Raw genomic sequence first — 24,211 nt, forward strand, 5'->3', positions numbered from 1 at the left:
TTGGATATATACCTAGGGTGTAATTTCTGGATCATATGGTAATTCTATGTTTAATCTTTTGAGGAACTTCAAGGCTGTTTTCCAAAGCATTGTACCATTTAAAAAACTGAGGTGAAGTTCATAACATAAGTAACCATTTTAAAGTGTACAATTAAGTGACTGTTAGTGCATTCACAACCACCATCTCTTTTTAGTTTCAGAATTTTTTCTTGGGTCTTCCTTGGTGACGCAGTGGTTAAGAATCCACCTGCCAATGCAGGGGAACATGAGTTGGATCCCTGGTCTGGGAAGATCCCACATGCCATGGAGCAACTACTGCAAGCCACAACTACTGAGCCCAAGCACCACAACTACTGAAGCCCATGCGAACCTAGAGCCCGTGCTCTGCAACAAGAGAAGCCATTGCAATGAGAAGCCCGTGCACGGCAACAAAGAGTAGCCTTCGCTCACTGCAACTAGAGAAAGCCTGCACACAGCAATGAAGACCCAACGCAGCCAAAAAAATAAATAAAAAACAAACAAAAAAACCCTTTTTCTTTAACCCAGAAATTCACTCTATATTCATTAAATAACTCCCCATTATCTCTTCCCCCATCCACTGGCAACCACTAATCTGTTTTCTGTCTCTATGGATTTGCCTATTCTGGATATTTCACATATATTTCATATAATAAAAATCATATAATATGTGGCCTTTTGCATCTGGCTTCTTTCACATATCATAACGTTTTTGAGGTTTATCCAACTTGTAGTATGTTTCAGTACTTCATTCCTTTTCATGGTTGAATTCCATAGTATGTATACACCACAATTTGTTTATCGACTCATCCATTATTTAGGTTGTTTCCACCGTTTAAATATAATAAATAATGTTTTTATAAACATTTGTATACAAATTTTCAGTGTGGACATACGCTTTCATTTCTCTTGGGTGTGTTCCTAGTAGTGGAATTGATGGGTCATATGGTAATTCTAAATTTAACTTTTTGAGGAACTGCCAAACTGTTTTCCACAGTGGCAGTACCATTTTACATTCCCACTAGCAATGTGTGAACGTTCCTATTTCTCTGCATCATTGTCAAATCTTGTTATTTTCCTTTTTTGTTTTTTATTATAGGCATCCTAATAGATATGATGTAATATATCATTGTGGTTTTGATTTGCATTTTCTTAATGACCAATGATGTTGAATGTCTTTTCATGCATTTGATGGTCATTTGTATATCTTCTATGGAAGAGCATCTATGCAATTCCTCTGCCCATTTAAAAATTGGGTTTTTTGTCATTTTTTTGATGAGTTCTAAGAGTTATTAATATATCCTGAATACTAAACCTTTATTGAATGTATGATTTGCAAACATTTTCTCCCATTCTGTGGGTTGTCTTTTCAGTTTCTTGATGATGTCCTTTGAAGCATAAAAGTGCTTAATTTTGATGACATCCAGTTTGGTTTTTTTTTTGCTTGTGCTTTTGGTGGCATATCTAAGAAATCATTGCCTAATCTAGGGTCACAAAGATTTATGTCTATGTTTTCTTCTAAGAGTTTTAAAGATTTAGCTATTATATTTAGGTCTTTGACACATTTTGAATTAATTTCTATATACAGCATGAGGTAGGTGTCCAACTAGTATGAGATAGGTGGCTTTCCAGATGCCCTCACCATATGTTGAAGAATTATTATTCCCCTTCCCATTAACTCAATGTTTTGGCATCCTTGCCAAAAATCTATTGACAATAAATGTGAGGATTTATTTCTGAACTTTCAATGATATTTTATTGATCTATATGTCTATCCTCATGCCAGTACCACACTGTCTTGATTACTGTAGTTCTGTAGTAAGTTTTGAAATTGAGAAGTGTGAGTCCTCTAACTTTATTCTTTTTTTTCAAGAAGAACATTCATTTCCATATTAATTTTCAGATTGTTTTATTAATTTCTGCAAAGAAGCAAGCTGGGATTTTGATAGGGATTATATTGAATCTGTAGATCAAATTGGAGAGTATTACCATCTTAACAATATTAAATTTTCCAATCCATGAACATGGGAAGTATTTTCATTTATTGAAGTTTTCTTTAATTTCTTTCAACAATTTTTGCAGTTTCAGAGTATGAGCTCTGTACTTTTTTGTTAAATTTATTTCTAAGCACTTTATCTATTTCGATGCTATTGTAAATGAAATTGTTAATTTCATTTTTGGTTTGTTTACTGTGATGGTATAGAAATAGAATCAAGTTTTGTCTATTAGTCTTTTATCCTGCAACCCTGCTGAACTCATTTATCAGTTCTAATAGTTTTTTAGTGGATACCTTAGGATTTTCTGTGTATAATATCATGTCTTTGGTAAATACAGATAGGTTTACTTCTCCCTTCCCAATCTTTATTTCTTTTTCTTATCTAATTGCCTTGGCTAGAACCTCCAGTACAATGCTGAATAGGAATGGCAAGAGTAGACATCCTTGTCTTGTTCCTGATCTTAGGTGGACCATAGGGGGAAAGCATTCAGTCTTTCACCATTAAATATATTAGGTGCCAGTTTTTTGAGGATGCCTTTTATTAGGTTGACAGGTTCCCTTCTATTCCTAGTTTGTTGAGTGTTTTTATACAAAAGGGAAGTTGACTTGTCAAGTGCTCTTCCCGCATCAATTGAGATGACCATGTGGTCTTTATCATTTGTTCTATTGATGTGGTGTGTTACATTAACTAACTTTCAGATGTTATATCAACCTTGCATTCCTGGGTTAAATGCAAATAAATATTCCTTAAGTTAAATTCATGATGAGCAAATTATCTGAGAATTGGGTAAAAATTAACTCATTAAACGGCCAGAGAAACAAGACTGGAAAATAATTTCCATTTTAAGATAGTAATTAGTTAGGAATCATGGAAACTTTGAAAGTAGAATTGCTAGTGTGGAAAGATTATAAGAGACTATAGGAATATAAATTAAAGCACTTTACCACTCTTTGAGTTCTATACTTTTCATTTAAAGTTCTAGAACTAGATCTTCATGATATTCCAGATTTAACAAAACTTAACCTGTCTCAAGTATCTCTACTCCATAAAAATTACTGCAAGCCTTTTCTCATAGATTTGCTCAATCTCCCCCACCCCACTCCTTCTCTCTCTTTCTCTCTCTCTCTCACACACACACACACATCCTTCCCACATATTGTCCTAAATGAGAGTATCATTACTATTTATCCTAATTGAATATTTTAAAGTAGTTATCCAAAAGTAGTGTTAATTAGGAATATTGTGAAGTTACATATGATTTTCTAATCAGCTTCCACCCTTAGTGCTAAAACCCCCCATAGAGAACCATAAGGACAGAAAAACTTACGTTTAATTGTGACCCCAAGAATTATCAATATCTCTATTAGCAGGGACAAGGGCTTCATTTTCTCCTAAGCAGCTCCTTCTTACTGTAACACAGGCAGAACTAGGCGGCTGGCCCACAGGCTTCCTCTTTTTAGGTCTGTAGGGGTCAGGACTTGGTTGCTAAGCAACAATTTCTTTACTCTTGGGCCAATGAGCTGCCAGGAAGCTCCTTTCAATGGGGAATGAAGGCAGCTGATGGACAGAGCAGGCTGTGGGGAAGGAACCATATCTAGTTTGTCACTTCTCTGGTGAGAGATAAGTGGTAGGCTTGAAATAGGTAGGAGTTGCTCTCTGAACTCTGTTCAGAGTTGCTGGAAATTCTTATTTTTATGGTACCTCCAGAGATGCAAGCTGCAATTATGTGAAAACACAATTAACTAACCTGACATCATCCTTTAATCTAAGATCTCAAGGCTATGGTGGACAGGAAACATATGGACCAAGTCTGCTTTGGTCCCCATCTTGGTGAAAATGTTTATACTCTGTTCAGGTAAGGAACTGCTGACATTTTACTAGGACCAAGACAAACAAATCCCAGTCATCAATTACATTTTAGAAAGAGAAAAACAAATACCATATGCTAACACATATATATGGAATCTTAAAAAAAAATGGTTCTGATAAACCTAGGGGCAGGACAGGAATAAAGATGCAGGCGTAGAGAATGGACTTGAGGACACGGGGAGGGGGAAGGGTAAGCTGGGACAAAGTGAGAGCGTAGCATTGACATATATATATACACTACCAAGTGTAAAATAGATAGCTAGTGAGAAGCAGCTGCATAGCACAGGGAGATCAGCTCCGTGCTTTGTGACCACCTAGAAGGGTGGGATAGGGAGGGTGGGAGGGAGACGCAAGAGGGAGGGGATATGGGGATATATGCATACATATAGCTGATTCACTTTGTTATACAAGGGAAACTAACACAACATTGTAAAGCAATTATACTCCAATAAAGATGTTTAAAAAAAAGGGTGCTTCATTAAACTTTCATTAAAAGGTGTTTAAAAATGCCTTCTTTACTCTCCTAAAATATATGGGCATTTTATGAATGAATACCCTTAAGGCTAGGACCAGAAATCAAAATGAATATTAGGTAAAGCATTGCAATATTAACAATACCCAAAGAATTGAGCTAGTAGAGAAATCATACCTAAAATATATCCAACTTTTACAGTGTGTTCAGGTAATTACTTCAGAAACAGATGTATTTATTGCCTTGAATTTTTAGGTTTACTCCCTGTATTCTCATTGTTGTTGTGACAAATTACTACAAATTTAGTGGGTTAAAAATAACAGAAAAAAACCCCAGAAATGTATTGTCTTACAGTTCTGGAGGTCAGAAGTCCAAAAGGATTCTTATAGGACTAAAATTAAGAGCAGATCTAATTGGTTCTGGGGGCTACAGATCCTTGCCTAGAATCATCCAGCTTTTAGTGGCTGCCCACATTTCTCAATTTGTGGCTACATCACTCTAATCTGTGCACAATCATCATTTGCCTTCTCCCCTTCTGTGGTTTAATCTCCTTCTGTCTCCCACTTCGGACACTTGCGATTACATTTAGGCACCACCAAAATACAAGATAATCCCCTGAACTCAAGATCCTCAGTCATATTGGCAAAGTTCCTCTTGCCAAATAAAGTAACATTCATAGGTTCTAGAGATTAGGTCCTGGAGATCTTTGGGACCGTTATTCAGTCTACCAGTGTCCCTAATATCTTTTCCTCTCACCAAGAGACTTCAAAATAGAACTGTCCCAACTTCTGTACTTTAAAAATATATCTAAATAAAATTTATTTAAACTCTTAATATCATCCATTAAACATTCTCCAATCTTTTTTTCCAGTCCCCATTTGGATCCAGAATTATCAGCATCTTCCAGCAGATGATTTTGCTTCCTATTTTCACAGAAACTGAGGCCATTTGACCTATATTGCCTCGACTTCCTTCCTTTTTATTAAAAAAACATTTTTGAATCTCCATCTGTTCTTTTTTTCCTAATTCATCCCAAAAGATGAAATGCACTTCCTATATTCTAAATCCAAACTTCTCTCACTTTTGATTCTATCCACATTTACCTTCTCTGGTACTTCACTCTATCTAACATGTGTTCTTTTCTCTTCTCTCTTTCTATCTCTATTTCTCTCTCTCTTTCTCTTTTTGTTTCAATCTTTTTGTATCAATCTTCTTCTTAATTTAAAAACTCTTCATTCCACCTCTCCTAGAAAAATTTTCCCTTGACTCTCGTATCCTTGCTACTGCTATCTTTTCTACTTATCCCTTAGCCTCTAAACATCTTGAAAGAATACTCCTTAATCACTGCTTCTGACTTGTTGCCTCTCACTTATTCTTCAACTACTTGTTTTTATTTTCACTAATTTACATAGACTATAAAACCAATTATCTTTTCTCAGTTCTTATCCTACTTGATCTCTGTGAGACATCTGACATTTCTGACCATAAACATCTTCTTGAAAACATATTATTGGTTTCTCTGAAAATTGAATTGCAGTTACTTTTTTACACTTTTGAGCACAACTTCTCATTCTTTTTCTACCACTCCCTGCCTCATTCATTTACGTGTTGAAAATCTGCTATATGCTAAAGATGAATGGTAATACTCTTTGAGGTGTTCATTAATTTTATTTGTTAGTTCCTCTCTTGGTCTTCGCATTAAATTAGGGTCTCCCATTTTGGTGTCATGTGCTCTCCCTTAGTTTTGCCAGCATTTCTCTACGGATGCTCACTTAACTTTCATTTATTCAATAAATTTTTATTATGTGCCAAGCATTGTGCATTTTCTGTGGATAGTGAGCAACAAGATATGTTTCCCGTCCTCAGAGAGTTTGTAAGTCTAGAGTGAAAGGCAAATATTAATAAAATAATCACAAAAATAAATGTATAATTAAAAACTATAAAAAGTGCTTTATAGGAAAATGAATGAGTACTGAGGACACAGAAGAGGAAGCTGTACGTAGAGGTCAGGTGGGGTCAGAATCAGGAAGGGCTTTGCCAGGGAGTGAATTTTGCCAGCTAAACTCTGAAGAATGAGAATGGGTTAACTAAGCAAAACATGTCCTAGGTATAGTGATAAACATGTGAAAAGGCCATGTGGTGAGAATAAGATATGTTCAAGGAACTGAAAAGCTTTAAGGGCTGCTATGGTTGGAAACAGAGATGGGTGGTGGGGGTGGAGCATGGTATAAGGTAAAGCAGAATTGGTAGATGGTCACTCCTAAATGATTCAGTTTTTATAAGACTGTGTTAGTCATCTTGGGCTGCCATAACAAAATACCACACGCTGGGTGGCTTAAACAACAGAAGTTAGTTTTCTCACAGTTCTGGATGCTGGAAGTCCATGATCAGGGTACAGCATGGTCTGTTCTTCTTGTGAAGGCCCTCTTCCTGGTTTGCAGATGGCTGCCTTCTCACTGGGTCTTTACATGATGGGGGACAGTAGAGTTAGATTGGGGGAGTCAGAGGGAAGGGGAGAGAGAGAGAGAGAGTGTGAACTCTTCTCCTTTTTATAAGGCCACAGTCCTACAGGATTAGGGCCCCGCCCTTATGACCTCAGTTAACCATAATTACCTCCTAAAGACCCTATATCTAGATATAAGCACATTGTGGGCTATATGAATTTTGGGGGAACTCAGTTCAATCCATGGTAAAGTCCACCACAAAGTCACTGAATGATTTACAACAGTAAAATGATCTGATCACATTTGACAAGATAACTCTAGATTCAGGGCAGAGGGGTAAGAAAACTTTCCTGTAGTTAATAAATTTGGGAGTCATTGATGTAACTCAGGATTTTCCAACCTCAGCGGTATTGACATTCTTTATTGCAGGGGACTGTCCTGTGCATCATAGGATGCTTAGCAGAATCCTTGGTTTACATTCACTCAATGCCAGTAGCATTTTTCCCTCAGGTGTGACAACCAAAAATGTCTCCAGACATTGCCAATGTCCCCAAGGGAGGCAGAATTGCCCCTGGTTGAGAATTATAGTTATAACTGAAGCCATGAATATGGATGAAATTATTCAAAGAATGAACTCCAAAATGTAATGGCTGAAAAGGAAGATGGGCCAACAAAGGAGGCTCTAAAGGAATGACCAGACAGGAGGAAACTAAAAAGGCTGATGAAATTAAAGGAAAAGAATGCTGTCAGGAGGAATAAGAGGTTAATACTATTAAATGCTGCTGAGAGATCTTGTAAGAGGAAGATTGAAAAATGTCCATTAAATATCACATGAAGGCCATTGATTACCTTAGTAACAGCCGTTTCAGTTTATGCATAGGCTAGAACCCAGATTAGAGTGGACTGAAGAGCAGAAAGTGGGATACAAGAAAATTGACACAACATTTTGGAAAGGAGGAAGTTACTTTGGAAAGTAACTTCCCTTAGCAGTAGGAGTGTGGGATCACAGGAGGCATTTGTATTTATTTTTATTTTATTTATTTTAACATGGGAGAAACCTGAGAAAGTTTAACATTTGATGGATGGTCCCAGTCCTTTGAGTCAACATGAGATAAAGGATAATCAGTAGTGCAGTGCTTCTAAGAAAGCACAGGTGGGGGACTTCCCTGGCGGCGCAGTGGTTAAGAATCTGCCTGCTAATGCAGGGGACACGGGTTTGAGCCCTGGTCCGGGGAGATCCCACATGCCGCAAGCCCGTGCAACACAACTACTGAGCCTGCGCTCTAGAGCCTGCGAGGCACAACTACTGAACCATGTGGCACAACTACTGAAGCCCGCACGCCTAGCGCCTGTGCTCCGCAACAAGAGAAGCAACCGCAATGAGAAGCTTGCGCACCGCAACAAAGAGTAGCCCCCGCTCGCCGCAACTAGAGAAAGCCTGCGCACAGCAACAAAGACCCAATGCAGCCAAAAATAATAAATAAACAAATAAATAAATAAATAAACTTATTAAAAAAAAAGAAAGAAAGCACAGGTGGAAGGACTGGCTCTGGGTTGGGGTGGAAACAGCTTCTCTGTTGTAACAGAAGAGAAGGTGCCCAGTATAATGCACTTTCCTGCACACCTTACATTTTGCATTTCTAAGGACTCAATATCTTTCCCGTGAAATCTGAAACTGCTCCTGTATTGCCAAATATTATTAATATTGCTATTTTCCTCAACTATACCGTGAAACACTAGATTCTTTCTCTTTCTTATTCTCTTCCCAAAATCTATTTCATTACCAATTTTTATTGATTCTACCTTGGTAATGTGCCTTAGAGTCCCGCTTTTATTTCCACTGCCAACAAATGAGTGCATATTTTCATTATTAGCTCAAATGTCACTTCCTTCTTGAAGCTTTCCCTATTTCTCGCAAACAAATTTTTATGTACTTCACAGCATTAAAAGAAAAACAGAAGCAGAAACAATGTCAAAATTAACAAAATTTTCTTACTATGTTATTAATCATCCTCATGAGAGTGTCCTGTTACTCAAAACATTTCATTCTTTACAATTCTTAAGGGCCCCCCTTTCTTCCTTTTTTTCCTCTTATCATTAAAACGTGTTCCAAATAATTATTTGCCCTTACACACCTGGCTTAAGTACAACACATATAACACAGCACCCCAATTGTCAAATAAATGTGGATTCACCACATCCACCAAATCAGCCTTGTCTGATATTTAGAAACACCATAAATTTGGGGATGGGGTTACCAAAATTTCTCTAAATTCTAGGTCACCCTATTCCTATGGTGGACTCGAACGGAACCGGGTTTTCAGATCACCTGCAGACTAGCATTGCCCAGATTTAAGCGAGCCCTTTAGACTAGCGCCTTGACTGAAGCAACTGGTGGGGGAATAAAACCGATAAGATGACGGGCTCTGGTTAACACCCACTTGAATTTACTTTGATGTGACTTCTTTCTGTTTCCAGTATAAGGTTCTGGTTGCCCACTACTTCCCGGTTCTTAAACCCTTGAGTAGTTCAGTTTACTTTTGTTCTTTCCAGACTTCACCGGAGTCGAGTGAAATACGTAATTTTTACTACAAGGTCAAGGAGCTGATTGTATGTGGTCTGGAACCATTTCCTAATCCTTTCACTTCTTTCGGTTATATTTGCCCACCAAGAGGAAAGCTTCAGATTATCCGGTAAAATCCGTCCAGACGGGGCGGTGACAGTGAAAGTATACAATTCGTGTTGACTCACATCTCCTCCCACTTCCACTTCTTCCAGGCCCTGAGGCAGCTTTTCCCAGTCAGCGCGCAGTCACCTGGTGCACCTGGCCCTTCCTGTAGGCCACGCCCTCGGGTTTTCCCAGCGCCCACGGTGCTCCCGCGGGGCCTCTCCACGCCCCGCCCCACGCCCCGCCCCAATCGTGAGCCACCTCCAGCCCCCTCGAGCCCTGGCTCCGCCCCCTCCAGCTCCCCAACGTCCTCGGCGTCTGGCCCGAGCCTGCGCCTGCGCGTGCGCCGTGGGGCCGAAGTCGGGGCGCGCGGTAGCTGGAACGCGGAGAGCGGCGGGCGGTGCAGCCAATGGGAGGCGGCGCTGGCTAGCGGCTGGGAGGCGGGGCCTGCGCGGGTGTTAGGTTAGCGCGAGGCGTGACCTAGTTGACAGGCTCTGAGGTGCTGCTGTGGTGGCGGCCGCGGGGCTGAGGCGGGTGGCAGCCGGAACCGAGTGCGTGCTGAGGGAGGAGGGCGGTGACTGGAGAGCGACGAGCGGCGCGGGACCCGGAGTCTCTTCCACTTTTTCCTTCCCGAGCGCCCCCTCCCACCCCTCCTACTCCGCATACACCCTGTTTGCCCGTGAGCCTGGGGAACTTGCAGCTTAAAGCCAGCCACCCCCACAGCAACATGTACCCCAGCAACAAGAAGAAAAAGGTGTGGAGAGAGGAGAAAGGTAACCGACCCGTCGAGTCCCGGGGGGCGGGGGTGGGGTGGGGTGGGGACGGGAGTCAGGGCTGTGTGTGCCGCGGCGCCCTCCGCCCCGCTCCCGCCTCGCGCCCGGCTGGCCGGTGCCGCCTTCCTGGCGCCGCCTCCCTGGCGGGTCCGTGTGTACACACGCGCGTACGCGCGCGCACGCCGGCGTGCACGCGCCGCCCCCGGGTACCTGCCGCTAGCCCACGTGTGGGCGCACGCCCCTCTCTGCCGCCCGCCGCGCCCGGTCACCTTCGCCCCGCTAGCGGCGCGGCCCGCCGCGCGGCGGCCCGCGGGCTCCGTACAACTTGTTCAGGCCCCCGCACTCTGTCCCCGGACCCCAGCTGGGACTTTCGGACTCCCGGCGCGGGTGTCCCGCGGATACGTGCCCGCCAGCTGGCACCCCGGCTGCAGCTACTGCTGCTGCTCCGCGCCCGCCGGGCCTCAGACGTTCACCCCTCGCCTCTGTCCCCTGTCTCCTGCCCATCCGCTGGCTGGGCGTCACCACCTTCGGGTGTTCAGCCAGGGCCCCTGCTTCTGCGCCGCAGTGTGACTTTTGGAACCTGGGTCTCTGGGGGAACCTAAAACGAGCGGGTCTTGTCCGCGAGGCTAAGTGCAGTCAGAGAATGGGCTTTTCTCTGCAGTGACTTCCTCTAGATTCCATCCCCATTCATAGTCTGAAGTTGCTCCGAGTAAGAGTGTGAGACTGATGTCGCTCTCTGTGAATGAGCCCATCCCTGAGTTTCGTGCAGATCAAAGCTTATCCAGATCAGCCAGGTTGACGGTGACGCTGATGTCGATGAGACACAGAGGTGTGCGACCCAACCCTCTTTTCTCCATCTCCCTCCCTGTTTTTCTCTGGCATCATAGTTAGGTAATATTCCAAGGTAAAACTTGAGTCTCTGTAGTTTTTTCTTTTCTTTTGTTTTCTTTTCTTTCTTTCTTTCTTTCTTCTTTCTCCTTCCTTCCTTACTTCCTTTTATCTTTCCTTTTTTTTTCTTTTTTTAAAAAAATTCTTTAGCAGCTGATTGTACAGAAATGTAGTAAAAAGTATTCGCACTGCTACTGCTGTGTATCAGGAGTGAGGTCGAGTGAGGGAAGTGCAAATCTCTCCTAAGTATCTCATCTGTTTTATAGAACAAGGATAAAGGGGCGACTAGAGTGAAAGTTAATTTCCTTGATAATAGTTCTTTAAAATCTGTGGATTCTTATTGCAACTGCTGTTCTTTATAAATAAGGCCAAACAGTGGATGAAAGAAAGGGAATGAATATGGGAAAAAAAATCCTTTATGTAGGGGCCTACTTAAAACAATGCATGAGGAAGGGGATGAGGAGGGACTTTTTTTCACATTAACTACTGGGAAGATTTAACATAGTATAACTGAATGACCCAATTAAAATGGTCTTTAAATGTTGACAGACTGTATGCCATTTAATTATGTTTTAATGATTATGGACATATATAGAACTAAATTTTGGTGTCGCAAAACAAATGCTGTTGAGAATAATAGGCTGATATATAAAGTAGCGTAAAATAGTTTTGCTTTGTTTTTTCAATAGAAGTTATTTGAGTTTCAACAAGGATTCACCTTGTAAGCACTGAAAAATCTTTTATGCCCATTTTTATTGGTGGTCTTGAAATGTTAGGTTTGTATTATTGATAATAATGAAGGCAAAATAGTGGAAAACATGGAGATTGTTTTCAATACATGAATAATTGATGAAATTATAGCGATTACTTAAGAACTATAATATTTTTCTGTCATAATAATGTTCCTAAAGTAACAATGTTGTAATGGTTCCTTCATTTAACATCTACACTGTTGGACTTTCATAAGCAAGCATTTTTAAAACTTTAATGTCTTGATTTTTTTTTTCTTCTTTTACTTCTAATAATAGGGGAAAATATTACCAAATTAATATTATCTAAACAGAGAAGCAAATGCACAATTAAAGAAGGCAGTTAACAAAGTAAATTTTTCTCTTGTCCAAAACTAACCTATTTTTGCATTAAAAGAGAAAGTTATTGTGACTTGAAGACTTTTTAGAGTAAGTGTCAGCGTCTTATCAGGATATCTATTTTTGGAATATTTAGTAAAGTATAATATTGTAAATCAACTCTACCTCAATAAACATATATATATACATATGTTATACCATCAAGAAGGAGGTGAGGATTTCCAGGACAGTAGTTAGTATTAAGAAGCTGATGGAAAGCGTGACCTTTTTCTGAATTGTACTGGAGAGGGTGGTATCATATTTTTGTAACTGTTATTTAAATCTAAAGGAAGGCTTACCCACCTCATTGAAATGTCAAGGCATTCTGTAAACATATTTTAACTCAGTATACCATCTAATAAGTACATCTGCAAAGGTGAAACATTCTTTAAGGAAAAGTTTTGTGTAAAGTTGAAGAAACTATATATATGACTGTGCCCCCCAGTATGTTTCATCGTTTAAATAACTAAGGAATTCTCAAGTCCACATAGGTTAAATAAACGGTGTTGATTTAATATTTTGTGCCCTAGTTCAAAACCACTCAATGTGTATTATCATTTCAAGTACTGAAAGTTAAATTATCTCAGTGTTTTACCTTATTGTCTTATTATTCATCTTGTTTTTTTCCTAAGTGTCCACACTTAAACTTTTAAGTAAATGGAATGACAGAGGCCAGGTTGCATTCCCATATGTACTTCTGACACTTACTGAAAGTACAAGTTGCTCCGTAATATCTTTCATCCTGATCGTTGATATTGCCGTATTTCCATATTAGTGATCTGAGCTTTTTTAGTAGTGCTTTGGTAAACACTAGTCATCACTTTTCCTCCTCTGTGTGATTATTTCAAATTTGCCATTCCCTTCAAGTTTCCTATTTCATCAAGACCTTAAGTTCCTATACAAAACAGATGACATTGCCTTTTAATTCATGGAGAAAATACATGTCATATAACATGAACAGCCCTGACATTTTCCTCCGTAGTCTCTTTTGTTTCTTTACATGTCTGTTGTTCTTTCAGCTTTCTTCCTTTTTTAGAGGAAGCACTTTTCATCTTTGTTTCTAAGGATTAACCCCTCTGCTTGTGCCCTTTATCTCATCTGTATTATTTGATATCTTGTACTATCATTTATTCTCTTTTGGGTATGTTTAGTTTCTCAGTGTCTTTGGGTTCCTCTCCTCATCCTATAACAACGATCAAGGAAGGTAGCCTTCCTTCCACAGGGCTTCACCTTGGAGTTGCTGTTCTCACTTTCCTTCTTTTCCTCAGTCCCTTAAAATCTCCTGGATCTCAAGTTATGCTCCAAGGAAACTAATGTTCCTAAAATCATTCAGTAATAACAATGATGATGGTACTAATATAAAAATAGTTACTATTTGAGTCCTGTTTGTGTGCCCAGCACTATTTTAAGTAACTTACTTGGATTATCTCATTTAATTCTCACAACAACCCTGTGAGGTAGTGTATTTTAAGGTCAAGAGCTTAGAACACCATTTGCCTGGGTTTGAATCCTAGTTGTACTGCTTACTAGCTGTGGAACCTTAGGTAAGTTATTCAACCTCTCTGTCTTAGTTGCCTCATCTGTAAGTTGGGAATAATACCTACCAACTACCTGAAAAAGAAACTGAGCCATAGAGAGATTAAGTAATACAAGATCACATAGATTTACATGATTTGGTGTTAGAATCCACACAGCTCTGTTAACCATTTTGTTCTCTTTCCAGTGTTGTTCTTGACCCAGTTGATAAAAAGCAATGGCTTATTAATTTTCATTCTTTCTTTTTTTTTTTTCACACACACACACTGTATTTTATTTTTATAAGAGATAAATAGACTGACACCAAGCATTGTACATGGATGACCACAACAAAAGCAACAATGATTGCAATTACCAAACATGAAACACACTCATACTATGTCATAATATTGACATTCAGTCCAGTAATCCTCCACTGTAACAGCTCCTTTACTTTGCAGTGAAAATTGATTTGTATATTCTTTGCCTCTGAGTCCTTGTGGGATTTTTTTTTTTTTTTAAATTCAGACAGAAAGTCACAAAAATTATACTCATCCTCATCAGTTCACTCAGTCCCATGTAATTCATTTTTTTTTTTTTCATCTTGATATTTTGTTAGCACTTTTATGAGTTCATCAGTTTTTCATTAGAGTTCTGAAAATGCTTATTCATTCAGTTCAGCAGTACAGTCAGTTACCAGAAACCTGTACTTGTCAGAGTCTTTTCCATGAATTTCTTGAAGATGAAACCCTTTTATAGGAACATATTTGCAAAATCATCAGAGTACACCCAGAACTGTCTGTAAATGACAAAAGACTTAAAAATGACCACGGTTAAAGATTTGATGTGAGTTCATAATAATGCAGTTGACAAGAAAATTAGTTATTTCTGAGATATACATTTTAAAGTAATAACTAGGATTATTACTTATAACATTATACCAGAACATATAAGATTTTTAGAAATTTCATGTAATGTCTGAAACATTTATATTAACATATTTCCATACATATTTCCATACAAATACAAATATAAGATTTTTAGAAATTTCATGTAATGTCTGAAACATTTATATTAACATATTTCCATACATATTTCCATACAAATACAAATATAAGATTTTTAGAAATTTCATGTAATGTCTGAAACATTTATATTAACATATTTCCATATAAATAACCCAATGAAAGTTTAGTATTAGTTGTTTTGTTTGTTTTTTTATACTGCAGGTTCTTATTAGGCATCAATTTTATACACATCAGTGTATACATGTCAATCCCAATCGCCCAATTCAGCACACCACCATCCCAACCTCACCGCAGTTTTCCCCCCTTGGTGTCCATATGTCCATTCTCTACATCTGTGTCTCAACTTCTGCCCTGCAAACTGGCTCATCTGTACCATTTTTCTAGGTTCCACATACATGCATTAATATACGATATTTGTTTTTCTCTTTCTGACTTACTTCACTCTGTATGACAGTCTCTAGATCCATCCACGTCTCAACAAATGACTCAATTTCGTTCCTTTTTATGGCTGAGTAATATTCCATTGTATATATGTACCACATCTTCTTTATCCATTCGTCTGTTGATGGGCATTTAGGTTGCTTCCATGACCTGGCTATTGTAAATAGTGCTGCAATGAACATTCGGGTGCATGTGTCTTTTTGAATTACGGTTTTCTCTGGGTATATGCCCAGTAGTGGGATTGCTGGGTCATATGGTAATTCTATTTTTAGTTTTTTAAGGAAACTCCATATTGTTCTCCATAGTGGCTGTATCAATTTACATTCCCACCAACAGTGCAAGAGGGTTCCCTTTTCTCCACACCCTCTCCAGCATTTGTTGTTTATAGATTTTCTAATGATGCCCATTCTAACAGGAGTGAGGTGATACCTCATTGTAGTTTTGATTTGCATTTCTCTAATAATTAGTGATGTTGAGCATCTTTTCATGTGCTTCGTGGCCGTCTGTATGTCTTCTTTGGAGAAATGTCTATTTAGGTCTTCTGCCCATTTTTGGATTGGGGTGTTTGTTTCTTTGATATTGAGCTGAATGAGCTGTTTATATATTTTGGAGATTAATCCTTTGTCCGTTGATTCAGTTGCAAATATTTTCTCCCATTCTGAGGGTTGTCTTTTCGTCTTGTTTATGGTTTCCTTTGCTGTGCAAAAGCTTTGAAGTTTCATTAGGTCCCACTTGTTTATTTTTGTTTTTATTTCCATTACTCTAGGAGGTGGATCAAAAAAGATCTTGCTGTGATTTATGTCAAAGAGTGTTCTTCCTATGTTTTCCTCTAAGAGTTTTATAGTGTCCAGTCTTATATTTAGGTCTCTAATCCATTTTGAGTTTATTTTTGTGTATGGTGTTAGGGAGTATTCTAATTTCATTCTTTTACATGTAGCTGTCCAGTTTTCCCAGCACCACTTATTGAAGAGACTGTCTTTTCTCCATTGTATATCTTTGCCTCCTTTGTCATAGATTAGTTGACCATAGGTGCGTGGGTTAATCTCTGGGCTTTCTATCTTGTTCCATTGATCTATGTTTCTGTTTTTGTGCCAGTACCATATTGTCTTGATTACTGTAGCTTTGTAGTATAGTCTGAAGTCAGGGAGTCTGATTCCTCCAGCTCCGTTTTTTTCCCTCAAGACTGCTTTGGCTATTCGGGGTCTTTTGTGTCTCCATACAAATTTTAAGATGATTTGTTCTAGCTCTGTAAAAAATGCCATTGGTAATTTGATAGGGATTGCATTGAATCTGTAGATTGCTTTGGGTAGTATACTCATTTTCACAATGTTGATTCTTCCAATCCAAGAACATGGTATATCTCTCCATCTGTTGGTATCATCTTTAATTTCTTTCATCAGTGTCTTATAGTTTTCTGCATACAGGTCTTTCGTCTCCCTAGGTAGGTTTATTCCTAGGTATTTTATTCTTTTTGTTGCAATGGTAAATGGGAGTGTTTCCATAATTTCTCTTTCAGATTTTTCATCATTAGTGTATAGGAATGCAAGAGATTTCTGTGCATTAATTTTGTATCCTGCAACTTTACCATATTCATTAATTAGCTCTAGCAGTTTTCTGGTGGCAGTTTTAGGATTCTCTATGTATAGTATCATGTCATCCGCAAACAGTGACAGTTTTACTTCTTCTTTTCCAATTTGTATTCCTTTTATTTCTTTTTCTTCTCTGATTGCCGTGGCTAGGACTTCCAGAACTATGTTGAATAGTAGTGGTGAGAGTGGACATCCTTGTCTCGTTCCTGATCTTAGAGGAAATGCTTTCAGTTTTTCACCATTGAGAATGATGTTTGCTGTGGGTTTGTCATATATGGCCTTTATTATGTTGAGGTAGGTTCCCTCTATGCCCACTTTCTGGAGAGTTTTTATCAGAAATGGGTGTTGAATTTTGTCAAAAGCTTTTTCTGCATCTATTGAGATGATCATATGGTTTTTATTCTTCAATTTGTTAATATGGTGTATCACATTGATTGATTTGCGTATATTGAAGAATCCTTGCATCCCTGGGATAAATCCCACTTGATCGTGGTGTATGATCCTTTTAATGTGTTGTTGGATTCTGTTTGCTAGTATTTTGTTGAGGATTTTTGCATCTATATTCATCAGTGATATTGGTCTGTAATTTTCTTTTTTGTAGTGTCTTTGTCTGGTTTTGGTATCAGGGTGATGGTGGCCTCATAGAATGAGTTTGGGAGTGTTCCTTCCTCTGCAATTTTTTGGAAGAGTTTGAGAAGGATGGGTGTTAGCTCTTCTCTAAATGTTTGATAGAATTCACCTGTGAAGCCATCTGGTCCTGGACTTTTGTTTGTTGGAAGATTTTTAATCACAGTTTCAATTTCATTACTTGTGATTGGTCTGTTCATATTTTCTGTTTCTTCCTGATTCAGTCTGGGAAGGTTATACCTTTCTAAGAATTTGTCCATTTCTTCCAGGTTGTCCATTTTATTGGCATAAAGTTGCTTGTAGTAGTCTCTTAGGATGCTTTGTATTTCTGCGGTGTCTGTTGTAACTTCTCCTTTTTCATTTCTGATTTTATTGATTTGAGTCCTCTCCCTCTTTTTCTTGATGAGTCTGGCTAATGGCTTATCAATTTTGTTTATCTTCTCAAAGAACCAACTTTTAGTTTTATTGATCTTTGCTATTGTTTTCTTTGTTTCTATTTCATTTATTTCTGCTCTGATCTTTATGATTTCTTTCCTTCTGCTAACTTTGGGTTTTGTTTGTTCTTCTTTCTCTAGTTTCTTTAGGTGTAAGGTTAGATTGTTTACTTGAGATTTTTCTTGTTTCTTGAGGTAGGCTTGTATAGCTATAAACTTCCCTCTTAGAACCGCTTTTGCTGCATCCCATAGGTTTTGGGTCGTCGTGTTTTCATTGTCATTAGTCTCTAGGTATTTTTTTATTTCCTCTTTGATTTCTTCAGTGATCTCTTGGTTATTTAGTAACGTATTGTTTAGCCTCCATGTGTTTGTCCTTTTTATGTTTTTTTCCCTGTAATTCATTTCTAATCTCATAGCGTTGTGGTCAGAAAAGATGCTTGATATGATTTCAATTTTCTTAAATTTACTGAGGCTTGATTTGTGACCCAAGATGTGATCTATCCTGGAGAATGTTCCGTGCGCACTTGAGAAGAACGTGTAATCTGCTGTTTTTGGATGGAATGTCCTATATATATCAATTAAATCTATCTGGTCTATTGTGTCATTTAAAGCTTCTGTTTCCTTATTTATTTTCATTTTGGATGATCTGTCCATTGGTGTAAGTGAGGTGTTAAAGTCCCCCACTATTATTGTGTTACTGTCGATTTCCTCTTTTATAGCTGTTAGCAGTTGCCTTATGTATTGAGGTGCTCCTATGTTGGGTGCATATATATTTATAATTGTTATATCTTCTTCTTGGATTGATCCCTGGATCATTATGTAGTGTCCTTCCTTGTCTCTTGTAACATTCTTTATTTTAAAGTCTATTTTATCTGATATGAGTATAGCTACTCCAGCTTTCTTTTGATTTCCATTTGCATGGAATATCTTTTTCCATCCCCTCACTTTCAGTCTGTATGTGTCCCTAGGTCTAAAGTGGGTCTCTTGTAGACAGCATATATATGGGTCTTGTTTTTGTATCCATTCAGCCAGTCTATGTCTTTTGGTTGGGGCATTTAATCCATTCACGTTTAAGGTAATTATCGATATGTATGTTCCTATGACCATTTTCTTAATTGTTTTGGGTTTGTTTTTGTAGGTCCTTTTCTTCTCTTGTGTTTCCCACTTAGAGAAGTTCCTTTAGCATTTGTTGTAGAGCTGGTTTGGTGGTGCTGAATTCTCTTAGCTTTTGCTTGTCTGCAAAGCTTTTGATTTCTCCATCAAATCTAAATGAGATCCTTGCCGGGTAGAGTAATCTTGGTTGTAGGTTCTTCCCTTTCATCACTTTAAGTATATCATGCCACTCCCTTCTGGCTTGCAGAGTTTCTGCTGAGAAATCAGCTGTTAACCTTATGGGAGTTCCCTTGTATGTTATTTGTCGTCTTTCCCTTGCTGCTTTCAATAATTTTTCTTTGTCTTTAATTTTTGCCACTTTGATTACTATGTGTCTCGGCGTGTTTCTCCTTGGGTTTATTCTGTATGGGACTCTCTGCGCTTCCTGGACTTGGGTGGCTATTTCCTTTCCCATGTTAGGGAAGTTTTCGACTATAATCTCTTCAAATATTTTCTCTGGTCCTTTCTCTCTCTCTTCTCCTTCTGGGACCCCTATAATGTGAATGTTGTTGCGTTTAATGTTGTCCCAGAGGTCTCTTAGGCTGTCTTCATTTCTTTTCATTCTTTTTTCTTTAGTCTGTTCCGCAGCAGTGAATTCCACCATTCTGTCTTCCAGGTCACTTATCCGTTCTTCTGCCTCAGTTATTCTGCTATTGATTCCTTCTAGTGTAGTTTTCATTTCAGTTATTGTATTGGTCATCTCTGTTTGTTTGTTCTTTAATTCTTCTAGGTCTTTGTTAATCATTTCTTGCATCTTCTCTATCTTTGCCTCCATTCTTATTGTGAGGTCCTGGATCATCTTCACTATCATTATTCTGAATTCTTTTTCTGGAAGGTTGCCTATCTCCACTTCATTTAGTTGTTTTCTGGGGTTTTTTCTTGTTCCTTCATCTGGTACATAGCCCTCTGCCTTTTCATCTTCTCTATCTTTCTGTAACTGTGGTTTTTGGTCCACAGGCTGCAGGATTATAGTTTTTCTTGCTTCTGTTGTCTGCCCTCTGGTGGTTGAGGCTATCTAAGAGGCTTGATGGGAGGCTCTGATGGTGGGTAGAGCTGACTGTTGCTGTGGCGGTCAGAGCTCAGTAAAACCTTAATCCACTTGACTGTTGATGGGTGGGGCTGGGTTCCCTCCCTGTTGCTGTGGCGGTCAGAGCTCAGTAAAACCTTAATCCACTTGACTGTTGATGGGTGGGGCTGGGTTCCCTCCCTGTTGGTTGTTTTGCCTGAGGCAACCCAACACTGGAGCCTACCCGTGCTCTTTGGTGGGGTTAATGGCAGACTCTGGGAGGGCTCACGCCAAGGAGAACTTCCCAGAACCTCTGCTGCCAGTGTCCTTATCCCCACGGTGAAACAGAGCCACCACTCGCCTCTGCAGGGGACCCCCCAACACCAGCAGGTAGGTCTGGTTCAGTCTCCCCCAGGGTCACTGCTCCTTCCCCTGGGTCCCGATGCACACATTACTTTGTGTGTGCCCTCCAAGAGTGGGGTCTCTGTTTCCCCCAGTCCTGTCAAAGTCCTGCAATCAATTCCCACTAGGCTTCAAAGTCTGATTCTCTAGGAATTCCTCCTCCCGTAGCCGGACCCCCAGGTTGGGAAGCCTGACGTGGGGCTCAGAACCTTCACTCCAGTGGGTGGACTTCTGTGGTATAAGCGTTCGCCAGTCTGTGAGCCACCCACCCAGCAGTTATGGGATTTGATTTTACTCTGATTGCGCCCCTCCTGCCGTCTCACTGTGGCTTCTCCTCTGTCCTTGGACGTGGGGTATCCTCCTAGGTGAAGTCCAGGGTCTTCCTGTCAATGATTGTTCAGCAGCCAGTTGTGATTCTGGTGCTCTCGCAAGAGGGAGTGAGAGCACGTCCTTCTACTCCGCCATCTTGGTTAATCCTCCCATTCTTTCTGATCTTCCTGTAGCAATTGACAAGATTTCCCCTTTTCTCCTCATTAAAACTCTTTTCTTTGCTGGTTTCCACATCAGTGGGACCCTGATTCACCTTGTACCCTCAGTGACATCTAAGTTTTATTTCATTTTTTTTCCTCTTTGTGTTCACTCCCTAAATGTTGTTTGTTTGAGGTTTGGTCCCCTGTCTTACCTTCCCCAATGAATTTCCTGTAGGCCTAGAATTTTAGGTTATAATTTCCAAATCTCTAGGCTAGATCTTTCCTGAGTTCCAGATTCTTGTTTTCAACTTGAATGGCCTAGGCATCTTAAATTCAATATAGTGTTGAGTATTGTAGTATTGTGATTTGAATATGTCACATCCGATGAAAATCTTTTTTTTTTGATCTCCTGTTGTGGCTGAAGAAAAGCCAGTTCTAGGAGCAGGGAGAAATGTTGGTTGCCCAACATTTTTTCACTTGTGCTTACCTTAATACTTTCTGCAGTTTATTTCTGTGAAAGAATCTTTTAAAGTGATTATTTCACTTGAGCTTACATGAATACTTTCTGCAGTTTATTTTTGTGAAAGAATCTTTTAAAGTGATTATTTTATGAGGGTTAGATTACCTAAAACTAGATACTGTCCTTAAATCCATTCATCTAAACTATAGTACTTTGTAATATGCTGAAAGAGAATTGGAGAGTGAGAGTATGACTGTCAATTGCTCTACATTGTGGCGACCTTTGGTAAATACATGATACATGACAGCTGACATACAGAATGAGTGAGGTTGCCAGTGTCAGTTTATATATTGAATATTAGAAAATCTTAATTTATTTGTAAATAAACCTAATTTATTTCCTTAGGTTAGAAATAAATAGAATTTTTTAGTTTTTTTCCCCAGTATCCTAGTGGATCGTTTTATGTACCTTCTAGGATATGAATAGTTAACTTTGAATGTTAGTGGTGTACTTTATAGAATAAGATTAAACGGCTCGGCATAGTATACAGATTCCTGTACATTTTTGTTTTAATTTATGTTTCTAGTTACTTTTCAATTCTGTGGCCACTTTCCCTCCTCGTAACATATCTTGAAGCTTCATTAAACTATTCGTATCTCCTTATCTTTGTTTACATTGCTCTACTAGTCTGAAATATCCTTATTTCTTACCTCTTCATGGCAGAATTCTACCTGTCCTTCAGGAACGAGCATACATGTCACCTCCTTTGGGGAGCTTTTCTTGAGAAGGTAGTACAGTGTAGTGGCTAACGGTATAGGCTATAGTTTTTTACTAATGGAGATATCTGAGTGGATTTTAATGGAAAGCTCTCTTGCTTTGGACAAACTACTGAACTTTGATGTGCTTCATTTCCCTATCTGCAAAATCAGGATAATAATACTATAAGTTTTGCTGAGTGTTGGGAAGATTATTTTAATAAAATTATACATGTGAAGTACCTGGCACACAGTGCGTTCTTTATAAACAACATCAACTATTGTTACTTCTAAGTGTTTAAGATGTTTTAATCTTATAATCAAGATTTATACTTAAAGTATTGTTTATATCACCTCCACAATGGTATTATTAATTGAAAGGGCACTTTTATTGTTGATGGCATTGTAGAATTAAGGAAATATCTTGGTGGCTGCTTTTCTTGTGCTGTTAGCATTTGTACTTATTTGTCTTAGGATTTTGTATTTTATTTATGTAGCTATTATTTCTTATCTTATCCGTATCCTCTTTTGTCTTGTGAACTCCTCAAAGTTAAAGGTCACCTTTGTACCTGCAGTGTATAAACATATCACCTGGCACATAGCAGACTGTCAGTAGATGTTTGAAAGAGTTTACTTCTTTCTTGGAGTATCACAAGAATGTCTTCCTCATCAGACTTAGATCTTATTTTTCCCCCTACTAATATAGTATTAATTTGACACCTTTTAACACTCAAATACGGAGTCATTAGATTTGATTTTGGTATTCTTCAAGCCCACACCAATTCTTTGGTTAGTTTAACGTGGTTAATATTTAAATTGTAAAATAATTTCTGAACTTAAAAGTTAAATACAAATGGAGATTCTGCTTTTATTTTGCAAGAACGTTTGCTGAAGATGACCGTAGAGGAGAGACGCAAAGAATACCTAAGGGACTATGTTCCCTTGAACACCATCCCGTCATGGAAAGAGGAGATGAAGGGCAAGAGCCAAAATGATGGTAAGTTTCTCAGAACATTTTTCAGGTAGATATTGTTCTCATTTATTTATGACTTCTGCAGGACAATTGTTGATAGAATTGAATACCTGGCATTTAATAAAGAGATGTCATTTTTGCTATATGAAATAATTGGTTGTCATTTAATTGCTTTTAGCAATCTACTCTGTGTTATTTAAACGTAAGAAATTATTTTAACATAATTCATGTTTGGAGGTATACCACATTTATGTTACGGTACTATTTTATAGATACTTTTAAAAAACTATTCTGCAGTGGTTGTTGGAGCAAATGATATTAAGGATATGTTGCTTTAGTGAGACGGCCTTTTGAGTTTGTTTTGATTTGGTTCATATATATTGCATTTCTTCAAGTTATTTTCAGGATTGGATACAGTTGAAAGATAGTATATTAGGAAGAATAGAGAAAAACCAAATAACATTTCACATAATTTAAAGAAGAGTATATATTTTGTATGATGTGCTATTGGTAAAGTATTTGTATGGTAAAATTTACTCACTCAAAGTTTTTATGGTTTGATGAGACTCTAGATAGTTTGACAGAAAATATATGTGTTAGCATATAAATGAACTGTTAAGTATTGAAAAGGTATATGGAAACAGTTATAAAAACAACGTAATAGATTTAATAGAAGTTTAATATGTTATCTTTGAATGAACACTCATTGGTGTTAATAGTCTGAATGTGAAATTTAAGAAGAAACAGGGTGCTTTTTAGGATACATAAATGTTTCGAAAGAAAAATAGTTTTATGAAAGGGACTGAGGACATTCTAATTTCACAGGTTGTGATCTTAGATTGGTGGAACTGTAGAGTATACTATGGACCCAGAACAAGAAGACTAGCATGGAATTCCTATGGACAAAATCTGTGGGAAACAGCAGCCAAATTAGACTTTGGTGTCTGTGAAGAGAACATGCTTATCTGAGTGTTTGGGCTTTAGAGAGAATTTTGTTTTTCTGGGAAAGCAAAGCCTGTGAGTTCTTTTAGAGCTAACTCTGCCTGGAAAAATGTGTGACCTTGGGCAAATGGGGTAGTGGCTCTATCCCAGATTCTATTGGG

General features: G+C 38.6%; 1 protein-coding gene across 1 annotated transcript in view; it reads left to right on the forward strand.

Annotated features, from left to right (window-relative positions):
- Positions 1-9,965: 9,965 nt before the first annotated feature.
- The window catches only part of MACROD2 (mono-ADP ribosylhydrolase 2), a 1,985,747-nt gene continuing 1,971,501 nt past the window's right edge, over positions 9,966-24,211 (forward strand). The window contains exons 1-2 of the mRNA XM_036827001.1: positions 9,966-10,241; positions 23,016-23,132. Coding sequence (XP_036682896.1) covers positions 10,196-10,241; positions 23,016-23,132 — 163 coding nt within the window. The 5' untranslated portion in view covers positions 9,966-10,195. The remainder of the gene's footprint in view (positions 10,242-23,015; positions 23,133-24,211) is intronic.

The sequence above is a fragment of the Balaenoptera musculus genome, chromosome 15, assembly GCF_009873245.2.
Source record: "Balaenoptera musculus isolate JJ_BM4_2016_0621 chromosome 15, mBalMus1.pri.v3, whole genome shotgun sequence".
Classification (NCBI taxonomy): domain Eukaryota; kingdom Metazoa; phylum Chordata; class Mammalia; order Artiodactyla; family Balaenopteridae; genus Balaenoptera; species Balaenoptera musculus.